The sequence below is a fragment of the Somniosus microcephalus genome, chromosome 13, assembly GCF_052327205.1.
Source record: "Somniosus microcephalus isolate GS21.2 chromosome 13, FLI_Smic_1.0, whole genome shotgun sequence".
Taxonomy (NCBI): domain Eukaryota; kingdom Metazoa; phylum Chordata; class Chondrichthyes; order Squaliformes; family Somniosidae; genus Somniosus; species Somniosus microcephalus.
In genome coordinates this window covers 160931491-160956006 of record NC_140999.1, presented here as the reverse complement: position 1 = coordinate 160956006, position 24516 = coordinate 160931491, and the positions used below count along the sequence as shown (strand labels likewise).

At 46.4% G+C, this 24516-nt stretch overlaps 1 protein-coding gene across 1 annotated transcript in view; it reads left to right on the top strand.

The window, feature by feature from the left end:
• Positions 1 to 386: 386 nt before the first annotated feature.
• The window catches only part of LOC147108725 (tyrosine-protein kinase Srms-like), an 87850-nt gene continuing 63720 nt past the window's right edge, over positions 387 to 24516 (top strand). Inside the window, exon 1 of the mRNA XM_086005482.1 lies at positions 387 to 1112. Coding sequence (XP_085861608.1) covers positions 721 to 1112 — 392 coding nt within the window. The 5' untranslated portion in view covers positions 387 to 720. The remainder of the gene's footprint in view (positions 1113 to 24516) is intronic.

Here is a 24516-nt window from a genome sequence, read left to right as displayed (position 1 = left end):
GCACTGGAGTGTCAGCCTGGATTTTTAGTGTCTGGAGTGGCACTTGAACATACAACCTTCTGACTCAGAGGCTTGTGAGAGTGATACCACTGAGCCACGCTAAGAGCTGCAGGCTGGGCATGTAGAAAGGGAAGCATGAAGAACTGGCAAAGCCAAGACAGCTCTAGCAGCCTGGTAGAGAAAAAAAAACAGGTGGACCCCCAAGGGTGCAGACCACCTCACCAGCATGGTGTTCAGAAGGTGTTTTGTTTCAGGTGTTCCATCATCTACAATATTTTGTTTTATTTTTGGTCTGCTAATAGTACCGGCAGTGATTTCTACCCCTTTTGCCCTGCTGGTGTGGACTTGAAGCTTTACCCTGAAACTGCCCAAGAACTGTTGTGGATTTAAAAAATATATATCCTAGTTCGTTTAGGGCCGTTTAGGGTTTAACCGAATTCCAGTGAATTGTGTGGTTTCTGCATACCAACCGCTGTATTTGAAAACTGGTTCCACCTGTATTGTTCCTGGCGTCTGGCTGCAGGAAGTATTAAAAACCATCCCCAAAAATTCTAGTAGATATAGCCAGGAGTTTAAAGTGATTTCTGCTCGGAGGCAAAACTGAATCTGGGTTACTGGATTCTGGTTCTCTCTCAGCCTTTTAATCACCCAAGTTCGTTAACTTTGGAACAGTTTCATGGAAATCGCCAGGCGCATCAAAGAGGCTGGTGAGCGAGTGTGATGGAGCAGACCCTGCGGCGCTGCCTGTCCTGTCTGCGGGGGCTGTGGGATCGCATCTGGCCCGAGCCCCAACCCGTTCACTCCGACGCCTTTCAAACTCGACGTGAGATCGCTGTCATCTCGGGTCCCTTCCTGGAGTCGAAACTCCCCCAGCCGAGCCCAACTCCCGTCCTACCTCACAGATCCGGACCCGTCTATGCTGCTTTGTACGATTTCGAGGCCAGGTCGCCAGAAGAATTGTCCCTGAAAAAGGGGGAGCAACTGAGAGTCATCCGAGATGAGGGAGACTATTTATTTGCACGGAAAGCTACCGGCTCCGTAGAGGCTGTGGCTGAGGGCTTGGTTCCTTCCAATTATGTGAAAGTCATTGAGGAGAATTTGGCCGATGAACCGTGAGTAATTTTATTGTCAAATCCACCACGTGCTGCTATTTTCTGCTGAGTGGTATATATAATTATTGAAAGAAATAAAGTCATTCAGTATAAGCACTTGGTCCCTTGGCATTCATATAGCGCCTTGAGAAATAGTGGCCTGAAATTTCCTGTGTACTCGAGCGCTATCTGGGCGCAAACCCAATATGCGGCCTAAAACTTTGCGGAATTTAGGGCGTAACTGAGTTGCGGGTAACCTACCTCTTTGACCAAACTTTTGGTCACCTGGCCTAATATCTCCTTATGTGGCTCAGCATCAAATTTTGTCTACTAACACTCTTGTGAAGCACCTTGGGACGTTTTACTACGTTAAAGACACTATATAAATGAAAGTTGTTGTAAGTACAATGTGCCCTAATCTCTGTGATCTTTTATGATCGTCTATTGATCGCTCCGTCCGAATACATCTCCACCAAGTTCAAAACCCTCCATGGCCGTGCCCCTCCCTATCTCTGTAATCTCCTCCAGCCCCACAACCCTCCGAGATGTCTGCGCTCCTCCAATTCTGCCCTCTTGTGCATCCCCGATTTAGAATCGCTCCACCATTGGCGGCCGTCCTTTCAGCTGCCTAGGCCCTAAACTCTGGAATTCTCTTCCTAAACTTCTCCGTCTCGCTCTACCTCTCTTTCCTCCTTTAAGTCACTCCTTAAAACCTACCTTTTTGACCAAGCTTTTGGTCAGCTGCCCTAATACCTCTTTATGTGGCTTTGGTTTGATAACGCTCCTGTGAAGTGGCTTGGGACGTTTTACTCTGTTAAAGGCGCTATATAAATGTAAGTTGTTGTTTTTACAGAGCCTTATTGACAAGTTTCCTGCAATTGCACTTGCTCTGAGGCTCTCCTTCAAATTACGACCAGATTTTAGGCGCAGTCAGAAGCAAAATTATTTTTCTGGTGTTTTATTGAAACATTTTTGAGCGTTTTTTTTAAAAGAGACCTGCACTCTATTTTCTGTTTCTACAAATGCATTTTTTATGGAATAAGTATGTCACATTAAAAATTGAAAAGCTGCCCCCGATTGCAGGTTCTTAAACATCCTGTGCCTATGTACATGAATGATGGTTAAATGAGTTGAAATTTAAGTTTTTATATTTAAAAAAGAAATATATGGTGTGAGTTTGGTGCTTCCCTTGGACCCCGATTGTTTACGTTGATTAACGCTCATTTTATGTTCGGGCATATTCTAATGAGGTTTGCAGGAAATTTGAACGTAACTTGACATCGGCAGAATGGGCCTAATCGGGTCTAACATACGGGTTGCGCCCACGGGGGGTAATTCCAGGCCAGTATATCAAAGCATACCCTGCAAATTACTTCTGAAGTTCAGTCACTATAATGTAAGCAAATGCAGCAGCTAATGTGTCTCACAAGCAGCAATGAGATGTGAGACCAGTGAATCGGTCTTTTGCTGGTGTTGCTCGAGAGAAGATTGTTGGATAGAACACTGGCAGAATTGGGTCTTAGCAAGCCACTGTACCAAGACTGTAAAGAAAGTAATAGATCCAGTAATGTAATCACCCTCAACACCCCTTCCCCTTCCCATGGCACCTTCCCGTGCAAGTGCAGGAGATGCAACACATGCCCTTTTACCTCCTCCCTTCCCACTGTCCAGGGCCCCAAACACTCCTTCCAGGTGAAACAGCGATTTACTTGTAATTCTTGCAATTTAGCGTACTGTATTCACTGCTTACGATGAGGTCTGCTCTACATTGGGAGACCAAACGCAGATTGGGTGACCGCTTTGCCACTGAAGTGCCAGGCAATGACTATCTCCAACAAGCGAGAGTCTAACCACCACCCCTTGACATTCAATGGCATTGCCATCACTGAATCCCCCACCATCAACATTCTGGGGGGGTCACCATTGACCAGAAACTTAACTGGACCAGTCACATAAATACTGTGGCAACAAGAGCAGGTCAGAGGCTAGGTATTCTGCAGTGAGTGTCTCACCTCTTGACTCCCCAAAGCCTTTCCACCTCTACAAGGCACAAGTCAGGAGTGTGATGGAATACTCTCCACTTGTCTGGATGAGTGCAGCTCCAACAACACTCAAGAAGCTCGACACCATCCAAGACAAAGCAGCCTGCTTAATTGGCACCCCATCCACCACCTTTTTTAAAAAAACGTTCACTACCTCTACCACCGGCATACCATGGCTGCAGTGTGTACCATCTACAAGATGCACTGCAGCAACTCGCCAAGGCTTCTCCGGCAGCACCTCCCAAACCCACGACCTCTTCCACCTAGAAGGCAAGGGCAACAGGCACATGGGAACACCACCACCTCCAAGTTCCCCTCCAAGTCACACACCATCCTTGTAGTGTATGTACCCGTCTACCCTTAAGGAAATTATTGTATGTAACCGTTCACCTTTAAGGGAACTACTTTAAGTGTGGCACTACTTGTTTGGCTTCTGTATACTGTAATACCGACAGTGACCACACCAGTATATAAGTGTTGTGACAGGATAACTGGGGCAGATTCGCCCGGACCTTCGAATAGTAAAGACCTGTTTGTTGTTATTTCTGAAGTCTGTGTATTTATTAACTGCACAACCCACAGACTTTACAGTGGCGACGAGTCCGATCGTACCCTGCGGCAAGATTACCATAAGCAACGAAGAGCGTCGAAGAGAGACAACCGCCCTCGTCGTGCTACCAAAAGAAAACACGAGGCTGCAACAACAGAAAGCAGGAAGACTAACAACAAAAGCTGTATCAGCAACAGGCACTGACTACCCTTCTGCCACGGTGCGGAGTGAGCCGACCAGCAAGAAACAAGGCGGCCGAAGAGACTGTGAGTAGGGGAAGGTGTAGAAGCATCCGGAGGATAAGGGCAGAGCACTCGACCTCGGTCGAGGGGGAGCTGTGCCGGCCAAAAGTCGGGTCCAACGGCGTCGGGTGACAGCCGGACCGCGATCGGCGGGACAATCGGGGCAGCGACCGCAGCCACGAAGCGCTGAGCCTGCGAGTAGGCGCGGGAAGAGAAACCCAGCCACAGCCGGGGAGGGAAACACCGGTCTGCGAGAGGGCTGGGGAGGCGAACAGGAACCGTGTGGGTGAGAGCCGGGTGCGGAGAGAGAGACTGCGAGGAGCCGGTCCAGCGGCTGAGCTGTTCTCCACCAACGGGGTACTCAGAGCCGGCAAAACCGAACGTGCGGGAGTGGGTGAGAGACACAGCCGAAAACGGGGTGAGAGACTGCGCGAGAGCCAGTCCAGCGGTGAGCTGTTCTCCACCAACGGGGTACCCAGGGCCGGTAGCATCGAACGTGCGGGTGAGAGAGACAGAGCCGGGTACGGAGAGAGAGACTGCGCGAGAGCCAGTCCAGCGGCTGAACTGTTCTCCGCTAACGGGGTGTACCCAGCGCCGGTAGAGTCGTGCGGGCGGGAGGAAAAGACATAGCCGAGTAAGGGGAGCTGTGCGGTAGCCAGCCAGCGGCTGAACCTGTCCGCTGAGGGGGAAGCGTACCCCTTCCACCGGGAAGAAACGCGGGAAGCCGCCATTAGGCGGAGAAGACGCCAGAAGCGGGAAACCGCCATTGAAGTGGGCGGGGCGAGAAAGGAAGAGCGGGAAACCGCCACTTTCGCGGGAAAACCGCCATCTTGATTGACATACCGCCATTGAAGTGGGCGGGGAGAGAAGGAAAGAGCGGGAAACCGCCGATTTCGCGGGAAAACCGCCATCTTAGAAACAAATAAATAAATAAGAAATACTGGTGCTGCTCCCAAGGGAAGAAAGATGCCTAAGCGTGGGGACAGCAACGATTTTAACTCCGAAATAGAAGACTGGCCCACGTACGTGGAACGTATTGAGATACATTGTAAGGCTAACAAAATAGCTAAGGAGGAAAAAGCTGTCACCTTACTTAACATGATGGGTGCGAAAACATTCGGGTTGTTGAAACATCTTCTCTCTCCAGCTAAACCGGCGGATCAGACTTTCGAGGATATAGTAGCGGTGCTGAAGGATCACTTGAACCCCACACCGTTGAAGCTGGCTGAACGATTCAGATTCTATGCGAGAACGCAGAAGAAAGACGAAAGCAACGCGGAATACTTGGTCGAACTGCGGAGGCTAGCAAAACACTGCCAGTTCGGAGGGAATCTGACAGAGGCACTGCGAGACAAGTTCGTATGTGGATTGTCCAAAGAAGGGACGCAAAAGCGACTACTGGAAGAGAACAACCTCACACTTGACAGGGCTGTCCTTATAGCCGCATCACACGAAGCCGCAGCAAAAGGAACGGCGGTAATGCAGCGGAAGGCGGTGGCACTAGGGGTGGACCACATCACCTCGAGGACTACGAAATGCTATCGTTGTGGGAAGACAACACACGACCAGAAGCGTTGCTGGGGTAAAAACCAAGAATGCCGGAAATGTGGCAAGATCGGGCACATAGCTAAAGTGTGCCGGTCAGGAACGACGTACAACAATGACGAGTCCTCACAAAAATGGTACAGAAAGGTACAAGAGGCGACTAGGAAGAGTCTGAAGGAACAGAAGTCGGACTCACTCCAAACACAAAGGACTGGACAGTCTGAGAATCCACAACGTGAGCAATGAAGCCGACCGACAAACTATTTGGATAACGTTACAGATTGAGAAGGTCCAAGTAAAAATGGAAGTAGACACCGGATCGGCGTTGACTGTCATGAATAAGCATGACTATAAAAAGTTTTTCAAGCATATTCCACTAGGGAATACGGATCTAGTGCTGCAGACATACACGGGGCACAAAGTATTCCCCATCGGAAAACTAGAGGTTAAGGTGAGATACCAGGATAAAGTTCACCACCGGTTAGATCTGTATGTGTTGCCTGAGGGAGGTCCACCACTTCTGGGACGAGAGTGGATCCGAAAAATAAAGATGGACTGGCATGCACTAAACACCATGACGGTGGAGTCCGAAAAAGAGGATGTCAAACCTGAACGGTTGTCCAGAATATTAGACGAAGCTAAAGAGGTATTCCAGCAAGGACTGGGAACGCTGCGAGGTATTAAAGCAAAGGTCAAGATTGCAGAACATGCAAGCCCAAAGTTTTTTAAGGCCAGATCGGTACCGTACGCAATACGACCAGCAGTAGAGGCAGAACTAGAAGAACTTGAACGATCAGGGGTTCTGTCAAAAGTAGACTGGAGTGAGTGGGCCACGCCCATTGTTCCCGTCATGAAATCCTCACCAAGTAATAAGCCAGGGGGACCGGGGAAGGTCCGCATCTGCGGAGATTTCAAGATCACAGTGAATCCGGTACTTCACACGGTACAATACCCGCTTCCGCGGATTGAAGATATTTTTGCTTCATTGGCTGGAGGGAAGCACTTCACGAAGATAGACTTGGCTCAGGCATATTTACAGATGGAGGTTGAGGAAGAGTCACGCCAATACCTCACCATCAACACTCACAGAGGCTTGTATCGCTATAATAGACTGGTCTTTGGAGTAGCTTCGGCGCCAGCAATTTGGCAGAGGGCCATGGAACAGGTGTTACAAGGAATTCCAAGCATGCAGTGCTACTTAGATGATATTCTAATCACGGGAAAAGATGAGGAAGAACACCTCACGAATTTGAAACTGGTACTCACCAGGTTGAAGGAGTATGGCCTTCGGGTTAATCGCAAGAAGTGTGAGTTCTTCCAAAAACGGATCTCATACTGCGGTCATGTCATTGACCGAGAGGGACTACATAAGTCACCGGAAAAGATAGAAGCGGTCGTGAAGGCCCCCGCTCCAGGAAACGTGTCACAGCTAAGGTCATTCTTGGGGTTGATTAATTATTATCACAAGTTTCTGCCAAATTTATCTACGGTGCTGCATCCGCTAAATGAGCTGTTGCGGAAAGAAACACCATGGAGGTGGAGTGAAGAATGCAAAAAGGCTTTTCGCAGGAGCAAGGAGTTGATTACCTCTGAAGAAGTGTTGGCTCATTTCAACCCAGCATTACCCCTTCGGCTAGCTTGTGATGCTTCCCCGTACGGAATTGGGGCAGTACTTTCGCACAGACTACCAAATGGCTCGGAAAGGCCAGTGGCATTCGCGTCCCGATCATTGACACCAGTGGAACGAAATTACGCCCAGATAGATAGGGAGGCCCTCAGTCTTGTGTGGGGCGTGAAGAAATTCAACCATTACCTGCAGTGTAAGAGGTTCACATTGCTGACGGACCACCAGCCGTTGGTGTCCATATTCAACCCAAACAAGGCCGTTTCTACCATGACGGCACAAAGGTTACAAAGATGATCAGTTTTACTTGGGGCACACCAGTATGATATTGAATACAAACGGTCCAAACAGCATGGAAACGCTGATGGGCTATCACGCTTGCCATTGCCGATGGTAGAAGAAGCGAGGACAGTGGACCCAGTAGAGTTGTTCCACTCATCAATAGTGGAGTGTCTGCCGATAACAAACTCAATGATTGAGAATGAGACAAGGAATGACCCGACTCTTTCACGAGTCTATGATTTAACGGTGGAGGGATGGCCAGCACAGTGCGAACCAACACTGCAAGCATTCTCACAGAGGAAAGAACAACTGTCAGTGTGTCGAGGAACCCTGATGTGTGGGTCTAGAGTGGTGATTCCACCCAAACTCCAAAAGAGGGTACTCAAGGAGCTGCACGAAGGACACCTGGGTGGCGTAAAGATGAAGAATCTAGCAAGGGCGTTTGTGTGGTGGCCAGGCATCGATGGGGACATAAAGGAGATCACGAAGAATTGCCTAGGATGTCAGAGGGTTCAGAATGCGCCACCACAGGCTCCTCTGCACCCATGGGAGTGGCCCTCATCTCCCTGGCAAAGAGTACACATCGACTTTGCTGGTCCATTTATGGACTCGATGTTCCTAATAGCGGTAGATGCCCACTCCAAGTGGCCAGAAGTAATTAAGATGACCACCACCACGACGGAAAAAACCATCACGGTGTTAAGGACTATGTTTGCCCGGAATGGCCTGCCAGAACAGATCTGTTCTGACAATGGACCGCAATTTGTATCTGAGGAATTTAAGAAATTCTTAAAGAGCAATGGAGTTAAACATTACACGTCAGCCCCATACCATCCCGCCTCCAATGGATTGGTTGAAAGGTTTGTCCAGACCTTCAAGAAGGCCGTAAAGGCCATGAGTAATGAAGACATAAGTTTACAGCATAAGGTGGATAGTTTTTTGTTGGCATACCGAAATGCAACCCATGCGGTCACAAATCAAACTCCCGCGATGATGTTTTGTAATAGATGCCTACGATGTCGGCTGGATTTACTCAAACCAAACGCCAGAAGGGACGTAGAGAACCGGCAATTCCAGGGCATGAACGAAAGGGCCACTAGATCCTTCCAGACCGGTCAACGAGTTTTGGCCCGGGACTATCGTACTGAGAAATGGCAGCCTGGAACGATTGGAAAAAGGCTAGGCCCGTTGATGTACACTGTGGACATTGGAGACAATATAATAAGGCGCCATGTTGACCAGATCATAGGGTCCGCCACAAATGGGCCCCCAACTTCACCACCTTACCCGGATAAGGTTGAGACTGAGTTACCCAGAACACCTACGTCCGATCTGGTAGTTCTGGAGTCAGAGGAACCTGACACTGTGCTTCGAGCCGATTCAACTTTACCAGAAACACCTACTAGCCCGCTTGGAATGACGACACCACTGCGGCGTTACCCGGACAGAATCCGGAAACCTCCCAAAAGACTGAATCTATGAACTGTCTTAAATAAATCTGTATATATATATGTGATAATGTATGTCCACTATGGACTCAGTATGTTGAAAGCTAAAAAGGGAGGATTGTAGTGTATGTACCCGTCTACCCTTAAGGAAATTATTGTATGTAACCGTTCACCTTTAAGGGAACTACTTTAAGTGTGGCACTACTTGTTTGGCTTCTGTATACTGTAATACCGACAGTGACCACACCAGTATATAAGTGTTGTGACAGGATAACTGGGGCAGATTCGTCCGGACCTTCGAATAGTAAAGACCTGTTTGTTGTTATTTCTGAAGTCTGTGTATTTATTAACTGCACAACCCACAGACTTTACAATCCTGACTTAGAAGTATATCACCGATTCTTCATCGTTGCTGAGTCAAAATCCTGGAACTCCCTCCCTAACAGCACTGTGGGAGTACCTTCACCATACGAACTGCAGCGGTTCAAGAAGGTGGCTCACCACCACCTTCTCAAGGGCAATTAGGGATGGGCAATAAATGCTGGCCTTGCCAGTGACGCCCACATCCCATAAACAAATTTTAAAAAACACCTTCGTTCAGTCTGTAAACATGACCCTGAGCTTCCGATTGCCTGTCACTTTAATTTTCCGCTCCACTCCCAATCTGACCTCTCTGTCCTTGGTCTCTTACACTGTTCCAACAAAGCTCAATGCAAGCTCTAGGAACAGCACCTCATCTTTCGATTAGGCACTTTACAGCCTTCTGGACTCAACATAGAGTTCAACAATTTCAGACCATAACCACGGCCCCTATTTTTTTTCCAAACGGCAGCTGTTGATGATTCTGCCATTCCATTTACACTTCATCTAGAGTCATCTTTTGTTTCTTAACTTGCCCCATTACCATCTCCTTTTGCCTTGCACCATCATCCCTTTTGTCATTTAATGCTGCCTTCCATCCTATCACAGACCTTCCCTTTTGTTCTTTCCTCCCTCCCCCTCTCCCTGCCCCTACACTTGCTTAAAAATCTGTTACATCTCCAACTTTTTCCAGTTCTGACGACGGGTCATCGACCTGAAAAGTTAACTCTGTTTCTCTCTCCAGAGATGCTGCCTGACCTGCTGAGTATTTCCAGCATTTTCTGTTTTTATTATTAATGTAATAACATGTTTGCATCAACACTACTATCTCACCTAATTCTGTGGAGAAATGTTGTGCTCATTGGAATAAGGGAGGTTAGTCCTGGGTTTTCCATTTTCCACACCAGCCACCCTGAGTGAGATCGGCAGTGTAGTGCCAGTTTTCAGTTGTAGACGCACGCCCACCAGTATCTGCTCAAACCTATTTCAAATAGGACTCTTCCAGCCAACAGGCAGGAGACTTTCATCTCCTCAGTCTGTGCTGAATTCCACCCAGATGCCAGAGTTGAAAGACCTTTGGACTACGCTACATTGCCACCCAGTACACTAAATAAAAAATTGACTTCCGTGCCAAATTATGAAGAAGGTGTGCCATCCAGTGCAACACAAACTTTCCCCAGTGTCCAACATGGCAGACATTAAATTGATCTTTTTTTAGCAACCGGCTCCAGGTAATGAGTAACCTTGAAATCTCCCCAAAACAACAGCAATTCCCCTTTAAAATCTCCAAGTTAACCAATTTCACACAATTTCATTTCAAAAATGATGTTACCCTAACATTGCAGGCATAACATTGGAAAAAAAACTACGTGTAGGTGTGAAGTTAACTGTTCCAATATGAAACCGCATGCCTTGTGAGTTATTGGGTTAAATGGTAGACTATGAAAATTAAGGCAGATCTATAGAATATGGGATTGTAGGGTGAATTGCACGCATACAAACTCAAAACTAATAAAGAATTGTTATTTTGTATAAGAGATGCAAAATCCTTTTTCCCTCCATGAACAATGACAGGCAGCACGTCACCTTTCCTATATGAGAGAGAATATCCTAATGTTTTCATGAATAATAAAACAAATAATTTGTTGCAGCAAGTGCCTTGTTATAAGAACATAAGAAACAGGAGCAGTAGGCCAATCGGCCCCTCGAGCCTGTTCCGCCATTCAATAAGATCATGGCTGATCCAATCTTGGCCTCAACACCACTTTCCCGCTCTTTCCCTATACCCCTTGACTCCCTTGTAGTTCAAATGTCTGTCAATCTCCGCCTTGAATATATTCAATGACTCCGCCTCCACAGCTCTCTGGGGTAGAGAATTCCAAAGATTCATGACCCTCTGAGAGAAGAAATTCCTCCTCGTCTCCGTCTTAAATGGGCGACCCCTTATTCTGAAACTGTGCCCCTAGTTCTAGATTCCCCCACTAGGGGAAACATCCTCTCAGTATCCACCCTGTCAATTCCCCTCAGAATCTTGTATGTTTCAATAAGATCACCTCTCATTCTTCTAAACTCCAATGAGTATAGGCTCAACCTGCTCAACCTTTCATCATATGTCAACCCCTTCATCCCAGGAATCAACCTCGTGAACCTTCTCTGCACTGCCTCCAATGCAAGTATATCCTTCCTTAAATATGGAGACCAAAACTCTACGCAGTACTCCAGGTGCGGTCTCACCAGCGCCCTGTAAAGTTGCATCAAAACTTCGCTACCTTTATATTCCACACCCCCTGCAATAAAGGCCAACATTCCATTAGCCTTCCTAATTACTTGCTGGACCTGCATGCTAACTTTTTGTGTTTCGTGTACTCGGACCCCCAGATCCCTTTGTACCGCAGCATTTTGTAGTCTCACTCCATTTAAATAATCATTTGCTTTTTCATTCTTCCTTCCAAAGTGGATAACCTCGCATTTTCCCACATTATACTCCATCTGCCAAATTTTTGCCCACTCACTTAACCTATCTATATCCCTGTGGAGACTCTGTGTCCTCCTCACAACTTGCTAACCCCACCTTGCTAGCCCACAGATCTGCTCAGAAAATGGCACTTTCATTGCCCTTGGACCTTTTACACAGATCAGGTGTAGAAATTCATGGGATGTGTTTGTGTTGTTACACTTTACTGTATCAATGACAGTCATGATAAAAAAGTAAGAAATCACACAACACCAGGTTATAGTCCAACAGCTTTATTTGAAATCACAAGCTTTCGGAGCGCTGCTCCTTCTTCAGGTGAAGTGGAGAAATGCATAAAGACACAGCTTATATAGTCAGAGAATCATGTCAGATGTTTACAGGTAACCTTTCCAACTGCCATTTATCACACCTCGGCAGAGAGATAATCACAGCAGTCAAAGGTGTGAATGGTGTCCAAACAGGTCAGTCAGGGAAACATTACATCAAAGAACAATGAGGTGGGGTCACAAGGGGTCAAATATTGCAGATGCTGGGGTCTGTATGAAAAACAAAAAAAGACAAAAAACATTTTTTTTGGCTGGAAATCACAGCAGGTCCGGCCGCATCTGTGTAGAGAGAACAAGCCAATGTCGACTCGAGTCTGGATGACCCTGCATCAGGTGGGGTTACATGTAGCGTGACATGAACCCAAGATCTCGGTTAAGGCCGTCCTCATGGGTGCGGAACTTGGCTATCAGTTTCTGCTCGACGATTTTGCGTTGTCGTGTGTCTCGAAGGCCACCTTGGAGAATGCTTACCCGAAGATCGGAGGCTGAATGTCCTTGACTGCTGAAGTGTTCCCCGACTGGGAGGGAACACTCCTGCCTGGTGATTGTTGCGCGGTGTCCGTTCATCCGTTGTCGCAGTGTCTGCATGGTCTCGCCGATGTTGGACTATAACCTGGTGTTGTGTGATTTCTTACATTTGTCCACCCCAGTCCAACTCCGGCATCTCCACACCATGATAAAAAAGGATGTGTCCATGACATCACAGACACATCAAAATGATCAGTGGTCAACACTGAGGTGAAATATTGGCTAATCTTCATGTAAGAACAAGAAATTTACAGTGATAATTTCAGATAAAGTACCTTTATATGTTAATACAAAATCAATATTTGCAGAGCTAAGGAGGAGGAATTGAATTCTGATATTGACCTATTTTCAATTTCCCTGAACATGGGGTGTGTCACTCCCCCATGGTTTAGTGGGCAAGGGTATGCTGTTGTACAGGAGGTTTGGTTCCTATCAGTTGGGTGACGCTATTCGAAGACATAGGACTCTTGAAACCAAAAGGCAAAGGAGACATTCATCCCATCAGCCGGGCTAGATTTGAGGTCAGGTACCAAAGATGAAAGAAAAAGAAAGATTTGCATTTATATAGTGCATTTCACAGCCTCAGAATGTGCCAAAGCGCTTTACAGCCAATCAGGTACTTTTGAAGAGTAGTCACTGTTGTAATGTAGGAAACGTGGCAGCCAATGTGCACACAGCAAGCTCCCACAAACAGCAATGTGATATTGACCAGATAATTTGTGTTTTTGGTGATGTTGACACTAATCACTGTCACTCAGTATCCCAAAAAATTGTTTAGTGGCAAAATAAAAAGAAACATTCACCGGAACTTTTCACTTCGGCAGATGGTGTAAAATGGACAATATCAGATCAGCTGCCCATTATACACCCCTCCCCACCCCCATTGAAGTCAACAGAAAGGAAAATCAGGCAGGGTGTGTAATGTCATTCCAATGTCTCCTGTTTAACACGCTGCCAAAGCTGAAAGCTTGGGATAGAAACATTCTACAGTGCATTCCACAGAGCATCAGGTGTATCATCTGATGGAGCATATACTTTTTCCTTTTTTCAGCAACCTGTTCGATAAACTGAGTAATCTCCCCAAAGTAGCAGCAATTCTCTATTTAAAATCTATTCATTAACTGGGATATTCATATCAGAAAGATCTCGGGTTCACTCCCTCGACTGTACTGAATTAGCAGATCTGTTTGTGATATAAATGGCTTCGGAGTTCTCAGGCTAGAAGATAGAGGGGAAATTCAGTCAAACTTCCCAATACTGATCACTATGCAGGGGCGTCTGATGTGTGTGTGTGTGTGTGTGTGTGTGTGTATGGACAGAACTAATCTTGCCTGCGATGTCACTTAAAATGAATTTTAAACCCAAGGAACTGTACTCCAGCGTCATGCACTGCTTTCAGAAGAGGAGCAATAATGAGAGAAAATGAGCATTAAATTAGACAGGGAAAATAATTTGGACCGCTCTTCATTATAATGGTGGCAATTAGACTAAAAATTATGCAAATTAACATAAATTTTGCTAATTAAATATATACGTTAGTTTGTTAGAAAGTGGAATTTCTTTCAATAAATTGAACTCGTAAGTTCTTTTTACTTTGCCTGTGTTGTGCAACATCATAAGGATTAGCAAGCAACAAGTCAGAGTTTGTGTAATCAATTGTTATATTTTTCTTGCACTGTTTATTTGAATTTTTCTACTGATTAAATTGAGGGGCATCTTCCCACTTTGGGCAGTCAGTGTCACAGTTGAGTGCTTGCAGGTCAAGACAGGTGTAAAGTTGCATATAGTCTGCCCAACAGTGTGTCCTAAGTCCTACCTTAGAGTTCATTAGTGTGAATTTTGCATTTCTTACATTAGCTAATCTTATGGCCCTTGCAGTGAATTTGCCAAATTATAGGTGGTTGTGTGCTATAGTGCACTATTACATTCTTTGTTTGAATAAATGCTGACTAAAGATACTTGCCTGTAGAAAATCAACTACATTCCAAATATAACTTCCCACTCAACACCCTTCTTGGCATCCATGTTAGCTGATATTGTTAATGGTTCCCTCTCCTCAGGCACCATCCCTCTCCCCTTGAAAACCACCATAATCATCTTATCTTCAGTCTTCATCAATTACTGTCCTATCTCCAACTTCCTATTCAAGTTCCTTGAATGTGTGGTTGCCTCCCATCTCCATGTCCATCCCTCCCATACTCCCTGTTTGAATCCCTCTGATGCGGCTTCTGCCCATCTCACAGCTCTAAAATAGCCCTAACCTAAGGCACGAACAGCATCTTCTGTGACTGTGACGATGGCTCTTAATCCTCCTCAACCTCTCTGCGGCCTTCGAAATGGTTGGCCACACCGTCCTGCATCACCTCTCCTCTGTTGTCCAGCTCCGTGGGACTGCCCTCGGGTGGTTCCACTCTGACCTATCTGAATTTAGTCAGTCTGTCTTCAGCAGTGTTTGGGGATTGTACTCTAAATCTGTCCAATATTTTGTGACTACCTTGCAGGTATGTGGCCTTGTTTATATGCAGTGGTCCACGATCAACTGTTATTCTTTGGTTTCAGTGAGATTTGAAGCAAGAAATTACCGTCGATGATATTAGCGCAGAAGCACTGGATGCATTTGTGTGGCATTTCTGTCCATTATTTTAACTGAGGCATTATCCCATTTATTGTAAACCGTCTAATGCCTAGTTAAAGAGAAAATACTTAGAAATAGCCAGCATGGAATTCAAAAGGGACGATCTTGCTTCATACCACTCTGGAAAAACAACCCCTTCATTCCTACGCTGTTTTCTCCTTTCTAACCAATTTTAGCCCAGCTTTCTATCCTCTCCCTAACTCCATACCCCTTAATCTTTTCATAATCTCCCATGTGGTACCTTGTCAAAGACTTTCCTATAGTCAATGTACCCTACATCCACAGTATTACCCCCATTTACCATGTCTGTTACCTCCTTAGAGAATCCTATGAGATTTGTTAAGCATGGTCGTGATCATGGCACCTCAGAACAGTGCTCCATATTATATCATGTACCATTTTTCCATCTCCCACACGAGAAATACTAATTAAAAGGTCAAAGTCGCCCTCCAGTGATGTCAAACCTGCCCCCATTACATTTTAACTCAAATTTGCAGACGATCCGCCCATTCTAGGACCTCAAACAAGATTGAGCGGGATTGGTGTCTAAGAGAGCTATGTTAAAGGGTGCTGACAGCTGCAGCTTCCTGGATCGCAAGACCTTTTGCTGCCTGGATTGCCAGAAGTGTTTCCAGCTTCCAGATGGCGACTTCTACACTTGACAGTGGCCTTGGGGAAGCTGGTTTGGATACTTCCCTTCTGGCCCACACTTCCTCCATTAGGACCGCCAGAGATGCTTCAAAAAAGCGGGGAGCTGCTCTTCGACGTCTGCAGCCAGCAAGTCTTCCAGAGTTGTTTATGCAAAATGCAAGTAGGAGATGCAGCACTGCTTTAAGAGATGCATCCCGCTTTAAGTAGATTCGAGGAAAGCATAGGTCACATGGGTGGGCTGCCCGATTCTTCAGGCGATTGAGAGGGCAGTCTGTCCTTCAAATATTAATGAGGCCTGGGAGTTAAAATGGCTTGGACCTCACTCCAACAATGTCATGGAGGCTTGCCGCCCACCTCACCTCCACATGCACGATACCCGGCCCAAGTAGAAATCCAACCCTTATATAATCAAAAAGGGCAATGACTTCAAAATATATATGTGAATGGAAACTACTGAATATATAAAAAAGAAAGAACTTGAATTTATTTAGTGCCATTCATGATCTCGGGACGTTCCAAAGCACTTTACAGCCAATGAAGTATTTTTAATTCATTATTGTAATTATAGGGAAATGTGGCAGCCAATTTACGCACAGCAAGGTTCCACAAACAGCAAAGTAAGCAGATGAGTTGTTTTAGTGATGATGGTTGAGGAATAAATATTGGGCAAGAAACTGGAGGAACTCCACTGTTCTTCAAACAATGCATGGGTTCTTTTACATCCACTTAAGAGGTCAAACAGGGCCTCAGTTTAACAATTCATCAAAGGTCAACACTCCCTCAGTGCTGCACTGAAAGCCCTGATGTTAACTTGGGGTGGGAGTGTGGCGTGCGGAGGCTGATGCAGGTGGCAATCCATCTGCCCCCACCCCCAGCGTGAAGCCTGGGAGATGGGAATCCTAACTGAAGACAGTGGAAATGACGTGAAGGCAGGTGGACAGGAGTGGGATTGCATCCTGTAGGAGGACGCAGCCAGGAACCCGAGGGAACAGCCCCCGGCAGTCAGGTTAGTTGATTGAGGGGGGATCCCGAGGTCAGTTTTAACTAGTGTATCCAGGACTGGGCAGGGCTTCATTGATCTTCAGTTAAAATGGCATGCTGCTCTGGACGACATCATCAAAACATGACTTTTATATTGTAATTAAGCCCCCACTTGCCTGTCCTGAAGCAGACAAAATCGTCAGTTAAAATGGCCGCGTTCATAAATAGTTTGGGAATGGTGTTATAACTTCCCACTCTCATATGAGCTTATTTACAGCAATTAGATCTTGTGATTTCAAAAGCACAGGCTATGTTATTTGCTACTCTACCTTCACAGCTGAATAATACATTGTGCATACCACGGTACAATAAAACAACTTAACATGAATCAACGCTACAGGGCATCTGCCAGTATATTATAACAGTAAAGAAACATGTCTTTTATTTCAAACATTCAATAAATGCTTGGGGGAGTATGTAACACATTAAAAACAGCATAACACAAAAATGGCATGGCATATATTATTTATTTCCCTGCTGCAAAAATAGACAAAATCTAAATGGCCCCTGTTATTTAAACGTGAAACGGCAGGTAACCTATAAATGGCATAGAGATCTATTGGGCATAGCTCATTACCTACTAGTAAATAACATTGGCTGTTAAATATGATTGGAGAGACACAGGAGGTGAAGCAATTGAATAAATCCTAAACTGCAACATGCCACAACATTTGATTTAAACGTATTAACACCTCCAATAGCTGAACCGTGGACTAATAAACATCCCTGGTCTATTGCTCTATAAACTGGCTCAGATAATTTAGTGACCATCAGACAGCACTTTCAAGCAAGAAGAGGTGATCCTCCGGGCACACTGCAGAAGTAGAGAGCTCCTTTGCAAACTTGCTCTACTGCGCAGAATTTGAAGCAACGTTAATCACTTATTTAGACAGCATACTTAAATGAATCCATGGCAAAACTCCTATGTAGTCAGGGACAAGTGTGTCACAAGTAGCTGGATTTGGCAAATCAGCTGGTGGAATTCATTATGAATATGGACTTTACATTTTCTGAATGGGATGTGAGCCAGAAATAGACTTGTCCAACCAAGATCACTGCTCATTTGGGAATAGAATTGAATCCAGGCAGTTTTAGATGTAACTTGCAGCCGACTGCACAAGCTCTGCATTTGGGGAACCCAGTGGCACTAGTATAGATCTTGTGCCGAATAAAAATGTCCTTAGAAGATGACAACATATCTATTCTGGGTAAACGGGGCCAGTTGTAATACTAGCCTCTAGCTTAAAATTTGGAATAGGATATCACAGAAATCACAGAAACCCCACAGTGCAGATAGAGGTCATTTCGGCCCATCAAGCCTGCACTGACACATATCCCACCCGATCCCCGTAACCCCTACACCAACACATATCCCACCCTATCCCCGTAACCCCATGTATTTAATCCCCCTAACACTAAGGGTCAATTTATCATAGTCAATCAACCTAACCCGCACATCTTTGGACTGTGGGAGGAAACCGGAGCACCCGGAGGAAACCCACGCAAACACGGGGAGAATGTGCAAACTCCACACAGACAGTCACCCGAGGCCGGATTTGAACCCGGGTCCCTGGCGCTGTGAGGCAAAAGTGCTAACCACTATGCCCTGACTGTGCAGCAGGCTAAGGCAGTGAGTAGCACGGACCAAGGAAAGTACCAGGCTTGATCCCCAGTCCTTATTGAGTTAACTATCTAATCTAGGCTAGCATTAGGGTCAGTACAATTAGCCTTGGGACCCCCTGAACTAGGGAGCAAATGGCTGGGGGAGACAAACTAATTTAGGAAAGTAATTCCTGCATGCACAGAAGATCTTGTCATTAACAGGAAAATTCTACTGGGGGGGGGGGGGGGTTGGGGGCACCACAGTGAGAGGGATAATTAAGGAAATATTTTAACTCATAGGGCTGGATTTTGCCAATGGAGAGCTTTTGGAGGCGGGACTCTCACTTGTCGTGTTTTAGTTCCGCCTCCATCGACGTCTGGCAGACCCACACTATTTTCCCTTGATTGACCTTGTTAAGCCCGCTGTCAAACACTGACAATCTCTGTTGTTTGATGAGTCCGTGTATTCAAGACTCATCAAACCTATCTGCTCAGCAGAAATCAGATGGTTGTTGCATCGGAGAATGCAGCAGCCATCTGTCATCTCTGCCGGTGAGATGCGGGAGTCTCCGGTTCCCCAACTGTTGAAGCCTGCAGGAAGAAACAAAGGTAAGTAAACATTTTCTATCACTTTACACTCACCTCACATACTTACCTCTCCACACTTGCACCCATCACTCACCTCTACACCGCACTTTTGGACCCCGCAGACCCACTGCTCGCCTCGCTGACCCTGGCGGGGTTTCCTGACGTCGGGAAGCCCGCACTTGCAGGGGTAAAATGGGGATAATCCTCTTAACTGCCTGTTAACTACCTGTTAACAGGTAGTTAAGTGGCTGTAATCCCCTTCCCGCCTCGAGGTGGCGGCTCCCAGCGCGGGTCGGCTACCCGCCTCCTGGGAAGATGGCACGGCGGCGGGTTGGGGGCGGGATGGGCACCTGCCCCCAGATTCTGCCATTTTCCCGGCAGTCCCACCTCCAAACCCGCCTTCCCAGGGCTGGCAAAATTCCCCCCATAGTGTTTTAGCACACCTTTCAGTGACAGGCTTGAGTGGTGAAGAAATGGTGCAGGGGAGTGCCTAAGGGGGAACATAAATTAGAAATATATACTCAAACCTATGCCATTCATTAGATAAATTCCCCTCAGTGAAACTTTTAAGATGTTGTAATATACCAGATATAATGGAGTAAATATTTCATGTTCAAATACTCTCCACCCATCAACACACACAGATTTTCTTTTTAATAAGTACAATAATATCTTTAACATCAACAAAACCAACTGAACCGTTTTTCAAGGTCATTGAAATGGTCCAAATTTTTCCATTCTAATAAATTTATAGAATGGATTTACGATATATGGCACAGATTTTCAAACTGGGTTTCCCAGACTCTCAGATCATCAGGTTTCTGAGAAGCTAAATATACTGTACACTGAGAGCACAGTGTCTCTAATTCTCTATTCTTTAATATTTTTATGTATTTGTTCACTTAGCACATTATTTACTAATAAAACACATTTTCTACATGAACAGAACTGTTTTCACAGAAATCACAGAAACCCCACAGTGCAGATAGAGGCCATTTCGGCCCATCGAGCCTGCACCGACACATATCCCACCCTATCCCCGTAACCCCTGCACCAACACATATCCCACCCTATCCCCGTAACCCCACGTATTTAATCCCCCTAACACTAAGGGTCAATTTATCATAGCCAATCAACCTAACCTGCACATCTTTGGACTGTGGGAGGAAACCGGAGCACCCGGAGGAAACCCACGCAAACACGGGGAGAATGTGCAAACTCCACACAGACAGTCACCTGAGGCCAGATTCGAACCCGGGTCCCTGGCGCTGTGAGACAACAGTGCTAACCACTATGCCACCGTGCTGCCCACTTTAGGTAGCTGACACAATGGCCCAGAATTTCCAGGAGCTTTTCAGTGTAACTATGGTGTAAGACTGGCATAGCACCTTTATTTTAATATGAGGAAATTCGCACGCAACTGATTTACGCCGGTTTTATGCTGAAACATCCCCCGAAACCCTCGACCACTCATTTACATGCAAAAGACCAGCTCAGGCGAGTTTCCTGCATTTACAGCAGTAATGCGCTGGTGTAGATTTACACCCACTTAGACACAGCACAGCCTGAAGTCACCTGATGTAGGCGGAACTGTGATTTTTGGCATTTGATAGCAAATTTCTTTGCATTTTTAAAAACGTTTTCTGACCGAGATATGCACTATACTTAAACAAAACCCTGTCTGTTTCAGTGCACCCAAAATATTTTGGACCCCCGCGCCCCCTCCCTCATGTTCAAAAGCACTAAGCAGCTGAAAAGGCTTTTCCAATTGTAAACCCCTGCTCTGAATAATGATGGAAGAGGAGCAGCAGAGGTAAGAGGCTGAGAGTGAGGCAGCATGGCAGAATACAGCAGCCCACTCGCTATTACCCCTATTGATAACATTGCTTTTGCGCTAGCTTTCGGTGTTTTCTTTGGCAAATGAGCTGTGCAGGAAATGTGGGCGTAAGTTCCCGTTAGCAAGATCAGCACAGAAACCCGCATAATTTGGGCATAAATGAGATTGAGGAAATTCCGAGCCTATTTTTAGAATTTAAGAATAAGGGTCTCTAGGAATGTATCAATATTTATAGGGAGTCCCCAGCAACGTATTGATGTTTACAAGGACTCCCAGATAATGAGTCAATATTTTCCAGAAATCCTCTGGGAGTGTGTCATCACTTACTCGGGATTCCTTAAGTGCATGCCAATATTTGCAGCAGCTTCCCAAGAGCGGGTGAGTATTTACAGGGGTTCCTGGGAGTGTTTCACGGGAGCATGTCCATATTTGTAGGGGTTCTCGTGACTGTACAAATATTTATACATAGAAACATAGAAGATAGGAGCAGGAGTAGGCCATTCGGCCCTTCGAGCCTGCTCCGCCATTCAAGGAGATCATGGCTGATCATCCAAATTCAGTACCCTGTCCCTGCCTTCTCCCCATATCCCTTGATCCCTATAGAAACATACGGGGTCCCTGGGAGTATCTTGGCATTTACCAGGGAGTGTGTCAGTATTTGTAAAAGTCATTGGGAGTGTGTCAGTATTTACCTGGGTTTCTGGGAGTGGGTCAGTATTTGTGGGCATCGATAGTAGTGTGCTAATATTTAGAGGGGTCCTTAAGATTTTGCCAGTATTTGCAAGAAGTTCCCCACACAGAAAAATTTGAGTATGAGTCTCATTGATATACAAATGTTTTAGTTTAAATAATTGAATCACGGGCTTAAAAGATGAGGGATTTTTTTAATAAGGTAAGCTGCAACTATTGATCCGATTAGGTATTTGATTTTTTTTGCAAATGCAGTGCACGATCATTTTTAATCTTCAAAGAATGTGGAAACACTGGCTGGAGCTTTTATGAGTCATAATAGAAAGATGTGAAAAATGTTTGGGAGGATAAAGAATAAAAGACTCTTCTGTTGGTTAACTTTTTTATATGAAATGAATTTTAGCAGGGCAACCCGGTTACAGGTATACATTGGTGTACAGCGACCAGAGGAATTATTTACCCCCCTCCCCGCCCCGTGCTGGGCAGAGTAAATGGAACTTTAATCTGCACCTGACTGTGTTATCTGTGACATGAGAGTACTTGAGGCTGACGCAGGTTGACCAGGAAAGAGTTGCATTTATATATTGACTTATCATGCCTCTAAGAAACGTCTTGAGGTACTTCACACATATATTACTTTTGAAATGCAGTCATACTTGTTATATAGGCAATTGCAGCAGCCAATTTGTGCATAGCAAGAGCCCACAAATAGAAATGAGATGAATGACCAGTTAATTTGGTTTGATAGTGTTGGGACGAGGGCAGAATGTTGGCTATGATGCCAGGAGATCTGGGTTTTTTTAAATAATGCCATAGGCTCATTAATGTACACCAAAATTGGCAGACTGGGCCTCAATTTTACATTACATCAAAAAGACAACATCTCCAAGAATGCGGCACTCCCTCAGTACTGAAGGCTCAGCTTAGATTGTGTGCTCAATACCTGGAGTAGAATTTGAACCCACAACTTTCTGGCTCAGAGACAAAATAACCCAAGCTGACTAAAGCCGCGGAAGTGTTTGGCAAACGGATGAGCGCAATGTTCCCCTAGAAAAGTTTTGAAAAGAAAGAATATAAGTATTTTTGTGCTCCCGGGTTGCCAACCCTCTGATATACCTATCAATTCGTCCAATAAAAAGCGGCGAGTTAGGAACGTAACTAAAGGTTTTTATTGACTAAATAACAGAGCCCACCCTCGTGGGTGATCGCGTCCAACAAGGAGGAATACCAGCCAGTCGACTACCTTTATACCTGGGCAGGTAGGTGGAGCCATGGGCGGAGTCGGAGGTGGTCAGCCCAGGTATAACAGCGCGACAAGAGGCGACCTTGTATAGTGATACAACAGTGATAACGGTGATAACAATACAACAGTGATAACTATAGTGTAACGATAGTGAACGATAAAAGTGGTTTACCACATTCACCCCTTGTTTAGATTTGAGTCCGGCGGGGTGAAGTGTACTACCAGTTCTGGTATGTCAGTCTGTCCGGAGACCTCGTAAGCCTCTCCGATCGTCGCAGCGGCGGTGCTGCATTATCCGGTGTTAGTGCTGGTGTCTGCGTGGTCGGCGAAGGCTCGTGGGTTCCGGCATGCCGTCTACCTGGGCTGGAATTGGGGGGGTGGTGGGGGTGGGTAAAGGTGGTGTCTCCGGAGTGCCCGAGGGTGCGAGGTCTCGTAAGGAGACAGTGTCCTCCCGCCCGTCTGGGTAAGCCACGTAGGCGTACTGGGGGTTGGCGTGCAGGAGGTTCACCCTCTCGACCAGGGGGTCTGTTTTATGGGCCCTCACGTGCTTTCGCAGCAAGACGGGCCCCGGAGAGGTCAGCCAGGTTGGTAGAGTGGTTCCCGTAGTCGACTTCCTGGGGAAAACAAACATTCGTTCATGGGGGGTGGCGTTAACGGCAGTGCAAAGTAGTGACCGGATGGAGTGCAGCGCTGTCGGGAGGACTTCCTGCCAGCGGGAGGTTGGGAGGCCCTTAGACTTTAAGGCTAAGAGGACGGCCTTCCATACCGTCGCGTTCTCTCTTTCCACCTGGCCGTTCCCTCGGGGGTTGTAGCTGGTGGTCCTACTTGCTGCAATACCTCTCGCTAGTAGGAACTGACGGAGTTCCTCACTCATGAAGGAGGAGCCCCGGTCACTATGTATATAGTTCGGGAACCCGAACAAGGCGAAGAGGTCGTTCAGGCACTTGATGACCGTGGTACTGGTCATGTCTGGGCAGGGGAAGGCAAAAGGGAAACGGGAGTACTCATCAACGATGTTGAGGAAGTACACATTGCGGTCAGATGACGGTAGAGGCCCCTTAAAGTCGATGCTCAGGCGCTCGAAGGGGCGGGTGGCCTTGATCAGGCTTGCTCTGTCCGGCCTAAAGAAGTGCGGTTTGCACTCGGCGCAGGTCTGGCAGTTCCTGGTCATGGTCCTGACCTCCTCGATGGAGTAGGTCAGGTTGCGGGCCTTAATGAAATGGTAAAGTCTGGTGACCCCGGGGTGGCAGAGGTCGTTGTGGAGGGTCTGAAGTCTATCAATATGCGCGCTGGCGCATGTAATTCGTGAAAGAGCATCAGGGGGTTCGTTCAGCTTACCTGGCCGGTACAAGATATCATAATCGTAGGTGGATAGCTCGATTCTCCACCTCAAGATCTTGTCATTCTTGATTTTGCCCCTCAGCTTGTTATTAAACATGAAAGCAACCGAACGTTGGTCGGTGAGGAGGGTAAATCGTTTGCCTGCCAGGTAATGCCTCCAGCGCCGTACCACCTCCACAATTGCCTGGGCTTCCTTCTCGACCGACGAGTGTCGGATCTCGGGGCCCTGTAGGGTCCTTGAGAAGAAGGCCACCGGCCTCCCCTCCTGGTTAAGGGTAGCGGCTAGGGCGAAGTCGGATGCATCGCTCTCCACTTGGAAGGGGATGGACTCATCCACTGCGTGCATTGTGGCCTTGGCTATGTCTCCCTTGATG